This window comes from Bufo bufo, chromosome 5, assembly GCF_905171765.1.
Source record: "Bufo bufo chromosome 5, aBufBuf1.1, whole genome shotgun sequence".
In the NCBI taxonomy this organism is placed as follows: Eukaryota; Metazoa; Chordata; class Amphibia; order Anura; family Bufonidae; genus Bufo; species Bufo bufo.
In genome coordinates this window covers 173,090,514-173,107,282 of record NC_053393.1, presented here as the reverse complement: position 1 = coordinate 173,107,282, position 16,769 = coordinate 173,090,514, and the positions used below count along the sequence as shown (strand labels likewise).

Below are 16,769 nucleotides of genomic sequence, written 5' to 3'. Positions count from 1 at the left end.
AAAGGGTGGAAATAACCTCTTTGGATAGGCACCTACGCTCTAAGATTTCCCCTTCAAATACCAGGCTGTCAGATGAAGGTTCTTTACCTCCGGATGAAAGACAGGCCCCTGAAACAACAGATCCTGCCTGTCCAGAAGAATCTGACAGACAGTTTCCTCAGCCAAGTGAACCAGGTTCTTCTTGGCCAGAAAGGTGCAATTAGAACAAGCCTCGTCTGTTCCTGCCCTAGCTTCTGCAATACCCTCTGGAGAAGTCTTATAGGAGGAAAGGAATACAGAAGCTGATCCGGCCAAGGAAGGGAGAAAGCGTCTATCCCTAACGGAAAGTCTCTTGGATTTAGGGAAAAGAAGAGACTGCATTGTTTGTTTTGCTTGGTTGCGAAAAGGTCTACCTAAGGACGACCCCAAAGCTGAACTATCTGATTGAAGACCTCCTGATTCAAACATCATTCTCCCTGATACAAATGGTTTCTGCTTAGGTAATCTGTACCTTGTTTTCTATTAGTTTTAGATGCACTACCCTAATAAAAGGAATATAAGGAATGATTAGTGATAAAATTTCTCTGGTTAGACATAAGACGTTCTGATCTTGTCCCTCCTTGTCTGTTTAGGTAGGATACCACTGTAGCGTTGTACGAGAATATTTTTACTCCTATTCCCTGTAATTTGGAAAGCTCTTAAGGCTAGCAGAACCGCCCTTAATTCCCGCACATTTTAGGAATCCTGGCTTTCTGTTGGACTCCATACCCCCTGCAGAACCCCCCACTGCCAAAATGTCCCCCACCCGGTCGGACTGGCATCTGTGGTTATGGTTACTTGTTCCTGAAGAACCCATGGGAAGCCCCGAGTCAGATTTGAAGGCTCTAGCCACAAGGTTAAGGACTGTATCACCTGTGGGGTGAGAGGAAGAGGGGCATCCAGTGGGGATAATGACCCCTGCCATTCTTTTAGGATCTGCCACTGAAGTGTCCTGGAGCGAAACAGGGACTAACCTACAGCTGGTATTGTGTAATTCATTCTGCCTAGTACTGCCATCCCTTGCCTGATAGTTCGATCCTTTGAGGCTATCAGAACTTGCATGTCTTTTCTTAACCGGGTTATCTTGTGCTGAGGGAGGATGCACCGCAGATTCACAGAATCTAGGATCATCCCTAGAAAAAACACATTCTTGGGAGGGGGTCAAGTTTGACTTTTCCCAGTTTATTTGCCATCCGAGATTTACTAGAATGTTTACCACTTCTAGAAGACGAGAGGTTAGAAGATCTATATATTCTGCCACCACCTGAAGATTTTCCAAGTAAGTAAGTTTCCCTTATGTGGGCCATAACCTCTGCCATTAATTTTGTAAAAAGCCTTGGGTTCTGGGATATTCCAAATGGAAGTGCTCTGTATTGTAAATGATGAACACCGCTACTCTGAGGTATGTTTGAAAATCAACATGAATTGGGATGTGATAGTAGGCATCCTTTATGTCTATGGTAGCCATTACACAGTCTTTGAAAATAAATTTTATTGCAGACTGTACGGATTCCATTCTGAACTTTTTGTATTTGAGGTACTGATTTAAGTCTCTCAAGTTTATAATCATTCTGAAAGAACAGTCTGGCTTGGGTACGAGAAAAAGGGACAAATAAAACCCCCTCCCTTTCTCTGAGTCTGCAACGGGAACTTATTTTAGTGCTAAGTTTTTCGCTGAGTTTTGAGCGAAATTCTTAACTTTTAGCCTTTCCGGTGGGGGATAGGGCTGAAACGATTTATTGATGTAATCGAGGCAAAAAAAATCCTTGATGCAGATTCGTTTAAATCACATGACCACAGAGCGCGAGTGAAGTGAAGCCTCTAACTCACCACTCCATGGCCTCCCGACTCGGCACCACGATACACTGGCCAGGGCCTTGCGTGCACACATCGTTAGCACGCTGGCTGACGCCATGTGTGACGTCAGGTCCCTCCCAATGCATGCATGGGATAAAGACGCGGTCCGTCTCCTGCGGACTCCATATCAGCGCACTGCGAGTGCCAGGAAAGGTAAGCAGAGTGGCATTTCAAGGGGGCACCTGTGATGAAGGAGGCACCTGTGATTTGAAGGGGCTGACGGCGCTGGGTGACAAGGATGATCATGGCAATGGCATGGAGGGGCTGATGGCGCTGGGGGAGTGGGGGACGGCACGGGACATGGATGGCATAGAAAGGCTGATGGCGCTGGGTGGGACACATGGCATGGAGGGGCTGATCTGATGGCACTGGTGGAGTGGTAGACATGGCAATTGGGCTGGCAATGGATCGGCATGGAGGGGCTGATGGTACTGGGGGAGTGTGGGACATGGCATGGAGGGGCTGATCTGATGGCACTGGAGAGTGGGGGACATGGTGGATGGCATTGAGGCACTGGGGGTCCGGAGTGGGGGACATAGCATGGAGGCAGTGTCTGATCTGATGGTACTGGGGGAGTGGGAAACATGGCAATTGGGCTGGCAATGGATGGGCTGATGGCACTGGGGGACATGGCATGGGGGGCGCTTGATGGCACTGGGGGAGTGGGAGACATGGCAATTGGGCTGGCAATGGATGGGCTGATGGCACTGGGGGAGTGGGGGACATGGCATGGAGGGGCGCTTGATGGCACTGGGGGAGTGGGAGACATGGCAATTGGGCTGGCAATGGATGGCATGGAGGGGCTGATGGCACTGGGGGAGAAGGGAACATGGCATGGAGGGGCTGATCTGATGGCACTGGGGGAGTGGGAGACATGGCAATCGGGCAGGCAATGGATGGCATGGAGGGGCTGCTGATGGCACTTAGATTCACATTCTTGGAGAAGAACAGCCTGCTGGAGTAATACCGTATTGGGTATAGCCGGATACAACCAGCTATATGCTTTCATTGACTATAATGTGGTCCAAGGTCCTCTGGCCATGTTCCGGCATACATGCTGGGTATCGTCCAAAGCGTTTTTTGTTTTTTTTTGTCATCCGGCCAAAACCCAGCTAGAATGCTGTAACAAGGCCAGACCTCGTTACAGTCAATCGCTGCCGCAGACGGCAGATAATCCAGCTATACCCGATATGGTACATTCTGGCTGTTCTTTTGACAGAATGTATATTGCAGCTGTGAAAGAAGCCTTATGTGGGTGCAGTTATGTGCTATACCACTGTAAGAAATAAAAATATAGTTTTTATAAAAGGAATAAGTTATTTTAAGAAGGTTTTTCTTATTAGATTACTCTATTAATCGTAAAAAAATAAAATCGATAGAATACTAGATTACTAAAATAATAGTTTACTGCAGCCCTAGTGGGGAGAGATAAACTCTAGATGAAAACCGTCTTTTATGATACCATTTATCCAGGGGCTTGCCGAGATTTTTTTCCCTAAGCCCGAGAAAAAAAAGAGATAGTCTTCCCCCCACAGGACAGTAACCGTCCATGCGTCACGCAACTTCCGGTTCATGCATGGTGCGTGCTCAGAAAAGCTCAGCCCTCCCCCCGCCTCTGTAAGCTACTAGAGGCCAGGAGGAAGAAAGACTAGGCCCCGGACCTCCCAAAATACTGTAACAGTCCAAGACCCAGAATGATGGCCCCAGACTTAGCAGGCGGCTCCTAGTGGAGTCTTACGCTGAACCAGGTAACCCCTTAACCTGAAACACATGCGGGGGTCCTGCAGCCTAATCTTTAGCTCTCCACTCTAGGTCCTATCCATAGGACAGGAAACAGGAACTGGTGCTACAGGGGCAGAGCCCCTCAAGAGCTCTCCACGAAAGTTCCCGTTTCCTGTTCTGGATTGAGGCGGTCTCTCAAGGGTGCCGTCATAGGCGTAGGGGAAAAAAAACATTAAGCGTCTCCTCTGTAATAAAACTAATGACTGTCATACATGCTCCACTTGCAGATGGCTGCATGTCTAGGTACATTTCCTTTACAGAACTACAGCCTAGCTTAAAAAATTGCAGGCGCGCTGTTGTAGACGGGCACGGTTTTCTAATAGACGGAAGCTAGAAGTGGTTGTGCTGGTTGCACAATTTCACAGCTTGCTTTCAGCTGCAGTTAACTTGAAAACAGTCATGCAGATGAGCACTCATCGGTAATGTGGCAGCCCCGCCTAATAGGGGCTACGCGTTGTCACACACTTATTATAGCTGATTTCGGCCTGGCATGGAAACGCTAAGAACAGTTTTGGATATTTGTATTAAGACTGAATTTCCCAAACCACCCATGGTTTTACTGAATCCAAACTGGGTTCCTAGGATGACTGGTTTACCCAAAACTGAAAGAAAAAGAAATATGGCAAAAAGAAAGCAGAACTTGGAAGGATGCTCAGTAAGCAGGTACCAACTCCTTGGCTCTGAAAATGGCTGAGCCTTAATAGACCCTCAGGTGTCCATGAGAGGTAACACAGGAACATCTGTATATAACATGCTGCTGCTGTAGAAGAAGGTAAGTACAGTGTACTCTAGGTGCACATGTTCTATATGTAATACATGGTGCACAGTGTGCTCTCTCAGCGTGGCACCTGTAGATGTGGCTCCATGCACTCAGCAACAGGCTCCTGAAAGACCCTTGTAGCAGTATTTAATGGCCATTAGATGGCTTCACTCCTGAAGGAAGGATTCTGGGAGTTGTAGAAGGTTCCTGATTGCTGCTGTATAAAATGCTATAGTCCCAATCTGAGTCAGAGTTTATTAGGATCTGTTACAAAACCAATCTGCCATCAACTGGAAACCGCGACTCCAGTGTGAACAAAGCCTTAAAGGGGTTATCTGGAGCACTTATTAAAAAGGCACTTCTCTGCTTTCCTCATCGGTCACGTGGGTCCAGAAGTGCTGTACTTCTCTCCCCATGTCAGGCAGTCACATGTCTACAAGGGGCTGCCACTGACTCAACGCCCTCTTCATCACAGCAATACAACAGAGGCTACAGTAGAGTGAAATGAAGGGGGTGATGGGATTTGTCCTACCCCAGACCGGGCAGATAAGAGGTTCGGCAAGTACTGTGGGTGGACAACTGCTCCTGTGTGTACATCCATTCATCTCTCTGCCAAAAAGAAACACAGCGTCATGTGGAGGGGGCACTGTCACACTATATCCTCAGTGACATGTAGTATGCCGCCCCCCTCCCTCAGTCACAAGGCCGTGAACAGCTGCTGAGGGACAGGTCTGGTCTCCAGCAGACATTCCCATGGACAGATAAATGGACAGGACACGGGCTGTCGGTATATTTTGTATTACAGCGCAGTGAAGACCGCTAGTGAGCATTTATCGCCCACCAGGTTATCACACCTTATAGATGAGGTGATGCACATCCTCACTCTTCATCACCATCTGTGAATCGCACCTTCCATTACACAATCACAGCTGAGTGTATTAATATGCAGGTACCCAGGGATATATATATACTGTGACTGGCAATCATGTCTCTCAGAGCGCCCATGCCAGCTGACGTCCCGCACAAGCCCTGTCTAATGCCCTCCTACAGCACAACTACAGCTCACTGTAAAAATAGTCCCTGACCTTGAATGTATCCATTAGGCCGAGTGCACACACAGCATTACAAGTTATAAACCTGCCTTTAACCCCTCAATAATCACATTAAAATTGGAAAACCTTCCAGAAAATGTCACTTTTTTATTGTAGATTGCGAATTTAGGTCTGAACTAAATCTCGTCAGCACAAAACTCAATTCTTAACCCTTTTAGAGACATAACTCATTTTAGCCTTAAAGGGGTTGTGCCAGATCTGCAAAGGGAAGATGACTTACCTGCTTCCTGGCGCCAGCTCCTTCTCTGCTGGGCTCCATCGATGTGAAATCACCACAGCCAATCACAGGTATGACAAGGTGAGCCGGACACCACCGCGGCCTGTGATTGGCTGAGGCGATGTCAAACCAGATATTGATTGCATTGTGAAAAGCTTGGAAATCCGATATACCTCTGACCTGACGGACTTCTATGTATTGGGCAGCGCGACCACCATTACCTATTCGCTTGAACTCTATGCAAACTTGACCCACGCCACGCGGTGGATCTGCAGCGCCGATAAGTACCCTACAACGTCTCAGGCCTGCAGGAAAGAGTGCAAGGAGACGGTGCTGGAAAGCAGGTAAGTCTCTTCCCCTTGCAGACCTGCGGCTTTACTTTGAATTTTGAGTTGGAGTTTTGGGGAGCTTGTACTGTATTAAATATTTTTTATTATTTTACTTTGGGGAGAATTATCAAGTTAGGCGGGTTTTCATGCCTTTTTTTAGCCCTCAAAAATGGCAGGATCAAATGTGACCATGGCATCTGGAAGGCCAAAAACCTGAAAGAGCGCGCTTGCCGGGCAGGAACACCTCCCCCGAGCGGAGATCAAAATTTTAAGTTTTTATTATTATTTTTTCAGTATTAAAACACAAGAAAAACTATACAAGTGTGGGATCGCTGTAATCGTATGGACGCAGAGAATGACGGTAACAGGTCAAAACAAAACAAAAAAAAACATAAAACTGTGGTGGAATTGCATTTTTTTTCCAATTCCACCACATTTGGAGTTTTTTTTTCCAGCTTCCCACTAAACCATATGCAATATTAAATGGAGGCATTAGAAAGTACAACTTGTCCTGCAAAAAATAAGCCAATAAGCCTCCAAAAAGCATAAAAAAATCCAGCAGTGCAGTGTTATTATCAGGCTGTTTGCCATCACCCGGGACCATCCGTTTACCCATATGTCACGGTCACACTGACATTACTAATGCTGTCCTGGCGTAAGGGGCTGCATACAGTCCTAGGAGACCCCAGTGTCATACACGACTTTTCAGGGCAACTGGGGCATTTTCGATGCAGGTCAAATTTATTCAGACTGAATCAAATCTAACGACAGAACTGGAACAACGAATTACAGAAAATGTGCTCACCCCCTAATGTGATTAGAAACTCACAGGTTTGGGTTATTTTTCCTGCCAGAATGATGGACACTGCGTTGGGACCTACAGACCCCACTATAGGTTGATGGTGAACGCTGCGTTCCACTGGAGTCCAGTTTTAAGGATCCGGTATTGTATTGTGGCTTCCACGATAAAAGGTAAACCAGGAAGCCTTCCATATGTTTTATATACGTAACCTCTTCCAGGTAATAAACCATCACTGGCCGACATGGTGGAACTGATATTTGAGGAGCAATACATGAGCGTCCATAGAAGAGGCAGTCACAGCACTGACACCTGACACCGGCACGGTGAAGAGTACGGGGTAAACATGCAGAGGAATGTCCCCGAAGAAGGAGACAGCTGCCATTGAGGGGTCCAGGAACCCCGGCTGGTAAACAGGCCGACGTCGGGGACAAGTTATCTGCCAAAAACCTCATTCAGACTGGCGTCTTGTACGCTTTACTATCTGTATTCTGGACTGAAGTGTAAGTCAGGTTCAGCAGAACCGGGGGTCCAGTGTTACCTCGGTCATATAGATACGTAAACACACCAGTCTGCACGAGGACTTCGGCTGACCACACATTAGATGGTCATCATCCAACCCCATACGCATTCATCTCTGCTCAGTATGAAGACTGGAGGTTTATAACAAAAGGATCAGGGATCTCGACCCTCCTCTGAAGGCGGCTGTTAGGGAAGAGTTGGTTTTGGCCGCCACATCTAGTGTGACCAGCTTTAGAAATGGCTTAAAGGGGTTTTCCAGGCGTCCAACACACCTATTCTTAGGATAGGTCATAAATATCTGAGGGTGGCCCCACTGCAGATCAGCTGTTGCGGTGCTCCGGTGAGCCGTCATATTTATCGGTCACAAGGCCTAAGCACGGCTCAGTCCCATAGATACACGTGAATGGTCCGGGCTGCAGCACCAAGCACAGCCGCTATAAAACGTACGGCGTTGGTAAGCTGTGCGCAGCGCTGCAGCCTCTGCCCGGAGTCAGGCCGGGAATATCAAACTGTCAGAAAACTCCTTTAAATACAACGTTTAGAAGGCTCTGTTCACATTGACTACATTGTTTCCATAGGTGATGGAGTAGTCACGTAAAGGACGTCTCTGACTATCACATAGGTGGCAGTCACATGAAGGACGTCTCTGACTATCACATAGGTGGCAGTCACGTGAAGGACGTCTCTATCACATAGGTGGCAGTCACATGAAGGACGTCTCTGACTATCACATAGGTGGCAGTCACGTGAAGGACGTCTCTATCACATAGGTGGCAGTCACGTGAAGGACGTCTCTGACTATAACATAGGTGGCAGTCACGTGGACAGGAGAAGCAGTGAAGCATGGAGAACTACATTGCCATCAGCTGCCATGGACGTGAGCCTCTGGGGTTCACATCTACACTGGAGGCTTCATCACAGGTTCTATCAAAAAAGCCAGTGACCCCGTGACGGAAACCCCAGGACCCCGTTATAGTCAGAGGGGTCCACAAGGCATCACTGATAGATCTGACACCACTTATTTACTTTTTCTTTTACTTTAACGCAGCTGAAAAATGGAAATACAAGCTGAGATGTGAACTCAGCCCTACATGACCGAACACTACACAAGTCCTGTTCTCACTAAGTACACACACAGGACAAGTGGTGTACAGACAGAATACATGGGACACACAGGACAAGTGGTGTACAGACAGAATACATGGGACACACAGGACAAGTGGTGTACAGACAGAATACATGGGACACACAGGACACGTGGTGTACAGACAGAATACATGGGACACACAGGACAAGTGGTGTACAGACAGAATACATGGGACACACAGGACAAGTGGTGTACAGACAGAATACATGGGACACACAGGACACGTGGTGTACAGACAGAATACATGGGACACACAGGACAAGTGGTGTACAGACAGAATACATGGGACACACAGGACACGTGGTGTACAGACAGAATACATGGGACACACAGGACACGTGTACAGACAGAATACATGGGACACACAGGACAAGTGGTGTACAGACAGAATACGTGGTAGACACATACATAGTATATACACACTTACACATAGTGCACATATAGGACACACTGTATACACACACATAGGACACACTGTATACACACACATAGGACACACTGTATACACACATATAGGATACACACATAGGACACACACACATAGGATACACTGTATACACACACACATAGGATACACTGTATACACACACACACAGGATACACTGTATACACACACACACACAGGATACACTGTATACACACACACAGGATACACTGTATACACACACACAGGATACACTGTATACACACACACAGGATACACTGTATACACACACATAGGATACACACATAGGACACACACACATAGGATACACTGTATACACACACACAGGATTCACTGTAGACACACACATAGGATACACACATAGGACACACACACATAGGATACACTGTATACACACACACATAGGATACACTGTATACACACACACACAGGATACACTGTATACACACACACACAGGATACACTGTATATACACACACACAGGATTCACTGTATACACACACATAGGATACACACATAGGACACACACACATAGGATACACTGTATACACACACACACAGGATACACTGTATACACACACACACAGGATACACTGTATACACACACACACACAGGATACACTGTATACACACACACAGGATACACTGTATACACACACACAGGATACACTGTATACACACACACAGGATACACTGTATACACACACACAGGATACACTGTATACACACACAGGATACACTGTATACACACACAGGATACACTGTATACACACACAGGATACACTGTATACACACACACAGGATACACTGTATACACACATAGGACACACTGTATACACACATAGGACACACAGTATACACACACAGGACACACTGTACACACACACACTGTATACACACACACACAGGATACACTGTATACACACATAGGACACACTGTATACACACATAGGACACACTGTATACACACATAGGACACACTGTATACACACATAGGACACACTGTATACACACACACAGGATACACTGTATACACACACAGGATACACTGTATACACACACAGGATACACTGTATACACACACAGGATACACTGTATACACACACAGGATACACTGTATACACACACATAGGACACACTGTATACACACACAGGATACACTGTATACACACACATAGGACACACTGTATACACACACAGGATACACTGTATACACACACATAGGACACACTGTATACACACACATAGGATACACTGTATACACACATAGGATACACTGTATACACACATAGGATACACTGTATACACACATAGGATACACTGTATACACACATAGGATACACTGTATACACACATAGGATACACTGTATACACACACAGGATACACTGTATACACACACAGAATACACTGTATACACACACATAGGACACACTGTATACACACACAGGACACACTGTATACACACACATAGGACACACTGTATACACACACATAGGATACACTGTATACACACATAGGATACACTGTATACACACATAGGATACACTGTATACACACATAGGATACACTGTATACACACATAGGACACACTGTATACACACACAGGATACACACACAGGACACACTGTATACACACACAGGACACACTGTATACACACACACAGGATACACTGTATACACACATAGGACACACAGTATACACACACAGGATACACTGTATACACACACAGGATACACTGTATACACACACAGGATACACTGTATACACACACAGGACACACTGTATACACACACAGGATACACTGTATACACACAGGACACACTGTACACACACATAGGACACACTGTATACACACACACAGGATACACTGTATACACACATAGGACACACTGTATACACACACATAGGACACACTGTATACACACAGGATACACTGTATACACACATAGGACACACAGTATACACACATAGGACACACACATAGGACACACTGTATACACACAGGATACACTGTATACACACAGGACACACTGTACACACACATAGGACACACTGTATACACACACATAGGACACACTGTATACACACAGGATACACTGTATACACACATAGGACACACAGTATACACACATAGGACACACTGTACACACACATAGGACACACTGTATACACACAGGATACACTGTATACACACAGGATACACTGTATACACACAGGACACACTGTACACACACATAGGACACACTGTATACACACACATAGGACACACTGTATACACACAGGATACACTGTATACACACATAGGACACACAGTATACACACATAGGACACACTGTACACACACATAGGACACACTGTATACACACAGGATACACTGTATACACACATAGGACACACAGTATACACACATAGGACACACAGTATACACACATAGGACACACTGTACACACACATAGGACACACTGTATACACACAGGATACACTGTATACACACAGGACACACTGTACACACACATAGGACACACTGTATACACACACACACAGGATACACTGTATACACACATAGGACACACTGTATACACACAGGATACACTGTATACACACATAGGACACACTGTATACACACATAGGACACACAGTATACACACATAGGACACACTGTATACACACACATAGGACACACTGTATACACACACACAGGATACACTGTATACACACATAGGACACACTGTATACACACAGGATACACTGTATACACACATAGGACACACTGTATACACACACATAGGATACACTGTATACACACATAGGACACACAGTATACACACATAGGACACACTGTACACACACATAGGACACACTGTACACACACATAGGACACACTGTACACACACATAGGACACACTGTACACACACATAGGACACACTGTACACACACATAGGACACACTGTACACACACATAGGACACACTGTACACACACATAGGACACACTGTACACACACATAGGACACACTGTACACACACATAGGACACACTGTATACACACAGGATACACTGTATACACATACAGGACACACTGTATACACACATAGTGACTGTGCTGCTGTACTTGACTGTCCGCATACTACAGCCGCCAGCATTCTGACCGTGTGGTACTACAAGTCCCAGCATGTACAGAGACTTACCCACGGTGGACTTGCAGGCCTCACAGAAGGTGTCGTCCGTGAACCTCTCCATCAGGCTGGTCTTCCCCACTCCCCGGGAGCCGATAATAATGACCTGCAGCTTAAAGTCCGCCGGCCGGTGAGGCTGCTTCCTCCGGCGGCCCTGGGCTCCGGTCAGCGCCGGGGAGCTGGAGGCCGAGCCCCCGTAAGAGATGTCATTGCTGTGTCCGCCGCCCCCCAGTCCCCTGTGGTATCCGGGCCTCGAATCCATTAACACATCCGAACCGTCTGTACACAGTGCGACGCCACGTCGGGGCCCGCCCGGGGATAGGAGAAGGCCGCGGTGTCCTAGCGGCGGTCACTGCAGGAATCCTACTCCACTGACGGAAATGTCTAGGAGAGGAGACGGGATGGGGAAGTACATAGCCGTCTGCCAGACAGTAAGCTCCCTCTATGGATGTGGAAGACTCCAGCCGCTGCTATCACATGGGCATGGGAGGAGTGCGGGGCCAGGCTGGGCTTGTACCGGGGCCACCGTGTGCCACGACCACGTCAGGATGGGACGTTACACAGCATGAGAGTGCTCCATGGCTGCGGAGAGTGCTCCAGTGTGTCAGGCCGGACACCCTGCTAGGACACTGGGGGAGATTTATCAGCCCCACATAGCAGCCAATCAGATAGATGCTTTCATTTTTCAAGGTAGCGTTGAAAAATGGAAGGAGGAAGCTGATTGGTTGCTATGGGTAACTAGGCCAGTTTTCCTTTGCACCAGGTTTGATAAATCCCTCACTGTCCTAAGTATTTATTTTTATACATTTCCGGTTGACCCTCAAGGGCCCTTTCACATGGTGTTGTATGCTACTGTAATCCTGGGGACCTACTAAAAGGAATGACAGAATGGAATGCCCATAGAGAATAATGGAAATGTAATATTTGAATTAGAGACAAAACCATTTGACATATCTGATAATTATTTAGCAGGCTTACTCTCCAAGTTCAGTGGGATTATTTAATGTTCAGATTAAGTGAAATCACTGTTTTCTGCAGAATGACGAGGGTGATTGACACAAAGGAATGCCCATAGACTATAATAGAAAGTAAACTATGAGCTCATTTAAAGGTAAATCTGTGTTATGTAGGACATTAACCTTTACCACAAGTGTTCCCTGGGTAGAGTAGCATATTGTAAAATGAAAATTACCTTGGATTATAACAGTTTTTCTATAGAATGCAAAGGTGATGGAATGCCCATAGGCTATAATGGGAAGTAAAATGTGACTTGGTGCCTGAACCATTCAACATATCAAATAAATCTGTAGCAGGCTTACTCTTCAAATTCAGTGGGATTATTTAAAATTGACATTAAGTGGGATTATCATTGGTTTCTATGATATGAGAAGGGGAATGACACAATGGAATGTCCATAGACTATAATGGGAAGGAAAACGTGACTTAGTTCCTGAACCATTCAACATATCAAATAAATCTGTAGCAGGTTTACTATTCAAATTCAGTGGGATTATTTAAAATTTAAATTAAGTGGGATTATCATGTTAATATCCTACATAACACATATTTACCTGCAAATGAGCTCAGAGTTTACTTCCTATTATAGTCTATGGACATTCCATTGTGTCATTCCCCTTCTCATATCATAGAAACCTATGATAATCCCACTTAATTTAAATTTTAAATAATCCCACTGAACTTGAAGAGTAAGCCTGCTACAAATTTATTTGATATGTTGAATGGTTCATTAACCAAGTCACGTTTTACTTCCTATTATAGTCTATGGACATTCCATTGTGTCATTCCCCTTCTCATATCGAAACCAATGATAATCCCACTTAATGTCAATTTTAAATAATCCCACTGAACTTGAAGAGTAAGCCTGCTACAAATTTATTTGATATGTTGAATGGTTCATTAACCAAGTCACGTTTTACTTCCCATTATAGCCTATGGGCATTCCATTGTGTCATTCCCCTTCTCATATCATAGAAACCAATGATAATCCCACTTAATGTCAATTTTAAATAATCCCACTGAATTTGAATAGTATGCCTGCTACAGATTTATTTGATATGTTGAATGGTTCAGGAACTAAGTCACGTTTTCCTTCCCATTATAGCCTATGGGCATTCCATTGTGTCATTCCCCTTCTCATATCATAGAAACCAATGATAATCCCATTTAATGTCAATTTTAAATAATCCCACTGAACTTGAAGAGTAAGCCTGCTACAGATTTATTTGATATGTTGAATGGTTCAGGCACCAAGTCACATTTTACTTCCCATTATAGCCTATGGGCATTCCATTGTGTCATTCCCCTTCTCATATCATAGAAACCAATGATAATCCCACTTAATGTCAATTTTAAATAATCCCACTGAATTTGAAGAGTAAGCCTGCTACAGATTTATTTGATATGTTGAATGGTTCAGGCACCAAGTCACATTTTACTTCCCATTATAGCCTATGGGCATTCCATTGTGTCATTCCCCTTCTCATATCATAGAAACCAATGATAATCCCACTTAATGTCAATTTTAAATAATCCCACTGAATTTGAAGAGTAAGCCTGCTACAGATTTATTTGATATGTTGAATGGTTCAGGCACCAAGTCACATTTTACTTCCCATTATAGCCTATGGGCATTCCATTGTGTCACCCCCCCCCCCCCCCCCCTCTCATATTATAGAAACCAATGATAATCCCACTTAATCTAAATTTTAAATAATCCCACTGAATTTGAAGAGTAAGCCTGCTACAGATTTATTTGATATGTTGAATGGTTCAGGCACCAAGTCACATTTTACTTCCCATTATAGCCTATGGGCATTCCATTGTGTCATTCCCCTTCTCATATCATAGAAACCAATGATAATCCCACTTAATTTAAATTTTAAATAATCCCACTGAACTTGAAGAGTAAACCTGCTACAGATTTATTTGCTATGTTGAATGGTTCAGGCACCAAGTCACATTTTGCAGGAGATAGTCAGGAGGTAGGCTGGAAGGTGGAAACAATACAAAAAAAAAAAGGTAAGATTTGTTTGATTTGTTTGATTTAAATTTACAATTTTTTTTTTAATTTTTTTTTCCTCCTCTTTAAAATGGCAGACTTGGTTCAGTGCAGGAATTGTTGTGCATTTATTTCATGTTCCACTCTTTGGAGATTCGGATGCTGTCAGATCTGTAGACAGTTCTCCTTACTGCAGCAGGAAATGGCATTTTTGAAAGCTGAAATATTTAAATTATCTGTTAAACAAACTCCAGCTAGGACTGCTGCACTGCCACAGAGGACCCCCAGAAATGGCAGATGGGTTACTGTAGGTTCTGGAAAACTTAGAGTGGTGGATAGAAGACATGTCCCACAGTCGGTGGTTCTCCATAATTCATTTGCAGCACTCTCAGAATGTAAGGACAACATGGATATGGACTCAAGCACAGAGGGTGTGAAACCATCGACTCCTATGTCTAATGTATGCAAGACTGCAGCCAAGGACAAAAAAGATAAAGTGAAGTCTCAAAGGAAGCAGCTGTTGCTGGGTGATTCAATCATAAGAAGTGTGGAGCTTAAAGAAAATGGTTTTGTGAGATGTCTCCCTGGGGCTACTGCTAGAAGAGATAGAAGACGTATTATTAATATTGTTAAGCAAGCAAAGCAGGAAGGGGACGTGGATGTTCTTGTCCATCTAGGGACAAATGACCTGGCTTGCAATGAAGTGTCAGAGGTGAAAAAATCTTTTATCACACTTGGTAATGACGTACAGGATTTTGCATCCACCATTTCATTTTCTGAAGTTCTGCCTGTGCATAATGTTCAGAATGATAGGCAGAGGCGCATAAAGGAGTTCAACATATGGCTTGGTAAATGGTGTCAAGAGCAAGGATTTGGCTTTGTTTCTCATGATAGCTCTACTTGGAATAGAAAGGAACTGTACAAAAAAGATGGTTTGCATCTTTCTTTTAAAGGAACAAATGTACTTAGTGAACAACTCCAAGAATTTGCGAATGAGTATTTAAACTAGGAAGGGGGGGCAAAAGAGTGAAAATAAAAGAGTCCAATTGCCCCCCGAAACAATGCCAGAACAGGTCAGAAGCACAGAGGTTAAGAAATGATAAGCTCAGAGTCCTGTCTACAAATGCTCGCAGTTTAGGTAAAAAAATCAATGAACTTGGGTCAATAATGGCATCTGAGAATGTAGATTTAGTGGCTGTTACGGAGACATGGTTTAATGAAAGAAATGACTGGGACATAACCATACCAGGGTACTCTTTATACAGAAGAGACAGAGAAGGCAAGAAAGGAGGAGGAGTGGCCCTGTATGTGAAAGATAGCATTAAATCTAACCTAATACAAGTTGGTGAGGCCAACATAGAGTCAGTTTGGGTTACGCTGCAGTTTGCTAACCATGCAGTAACTCGTGTAGGTGTGATATATAGACCACCTGGTCAAGTTAAAGAACTAGATGATCTACTAGTTGAAGAAATAGCTAAAATGACAATGAAAGGAGAAGTTATCATTATGGGAGATTTCAATCTTCCAGATATAAACTGGAAAACCAAAATAGCAAGTTCTACCAGGAGTACAGATATTCTAAATT

General features: G+C 44.5%; 1 protein-coding gene across 1 annotated transcript in view; it reads right to left on the bottom strand.

Moving 5' to 3' along the window:
- The window catches only part of RAB12 (RAB12, member RAS oncogene family), a 50,168-nt gene extending 37,464 nt beyond the window's left edge, over positions 1-12,704 (bottom strand). The window contains exon 1 of the mRNA XM_040432605.1: positions 12,178-12,704. Within this exon, the coding sequence (XP_040288539.1) occupies positions 12,178-12,427 (250 nt within the window). The 5' untranslated portion in view covers positions 12,428-12,704. The remainder of the gene's footprint in view (positions 1-12,177) is intronic.
- Between the last annotated feature and the right edge of the window lie 4,065 nt (positions 12,705-16,769).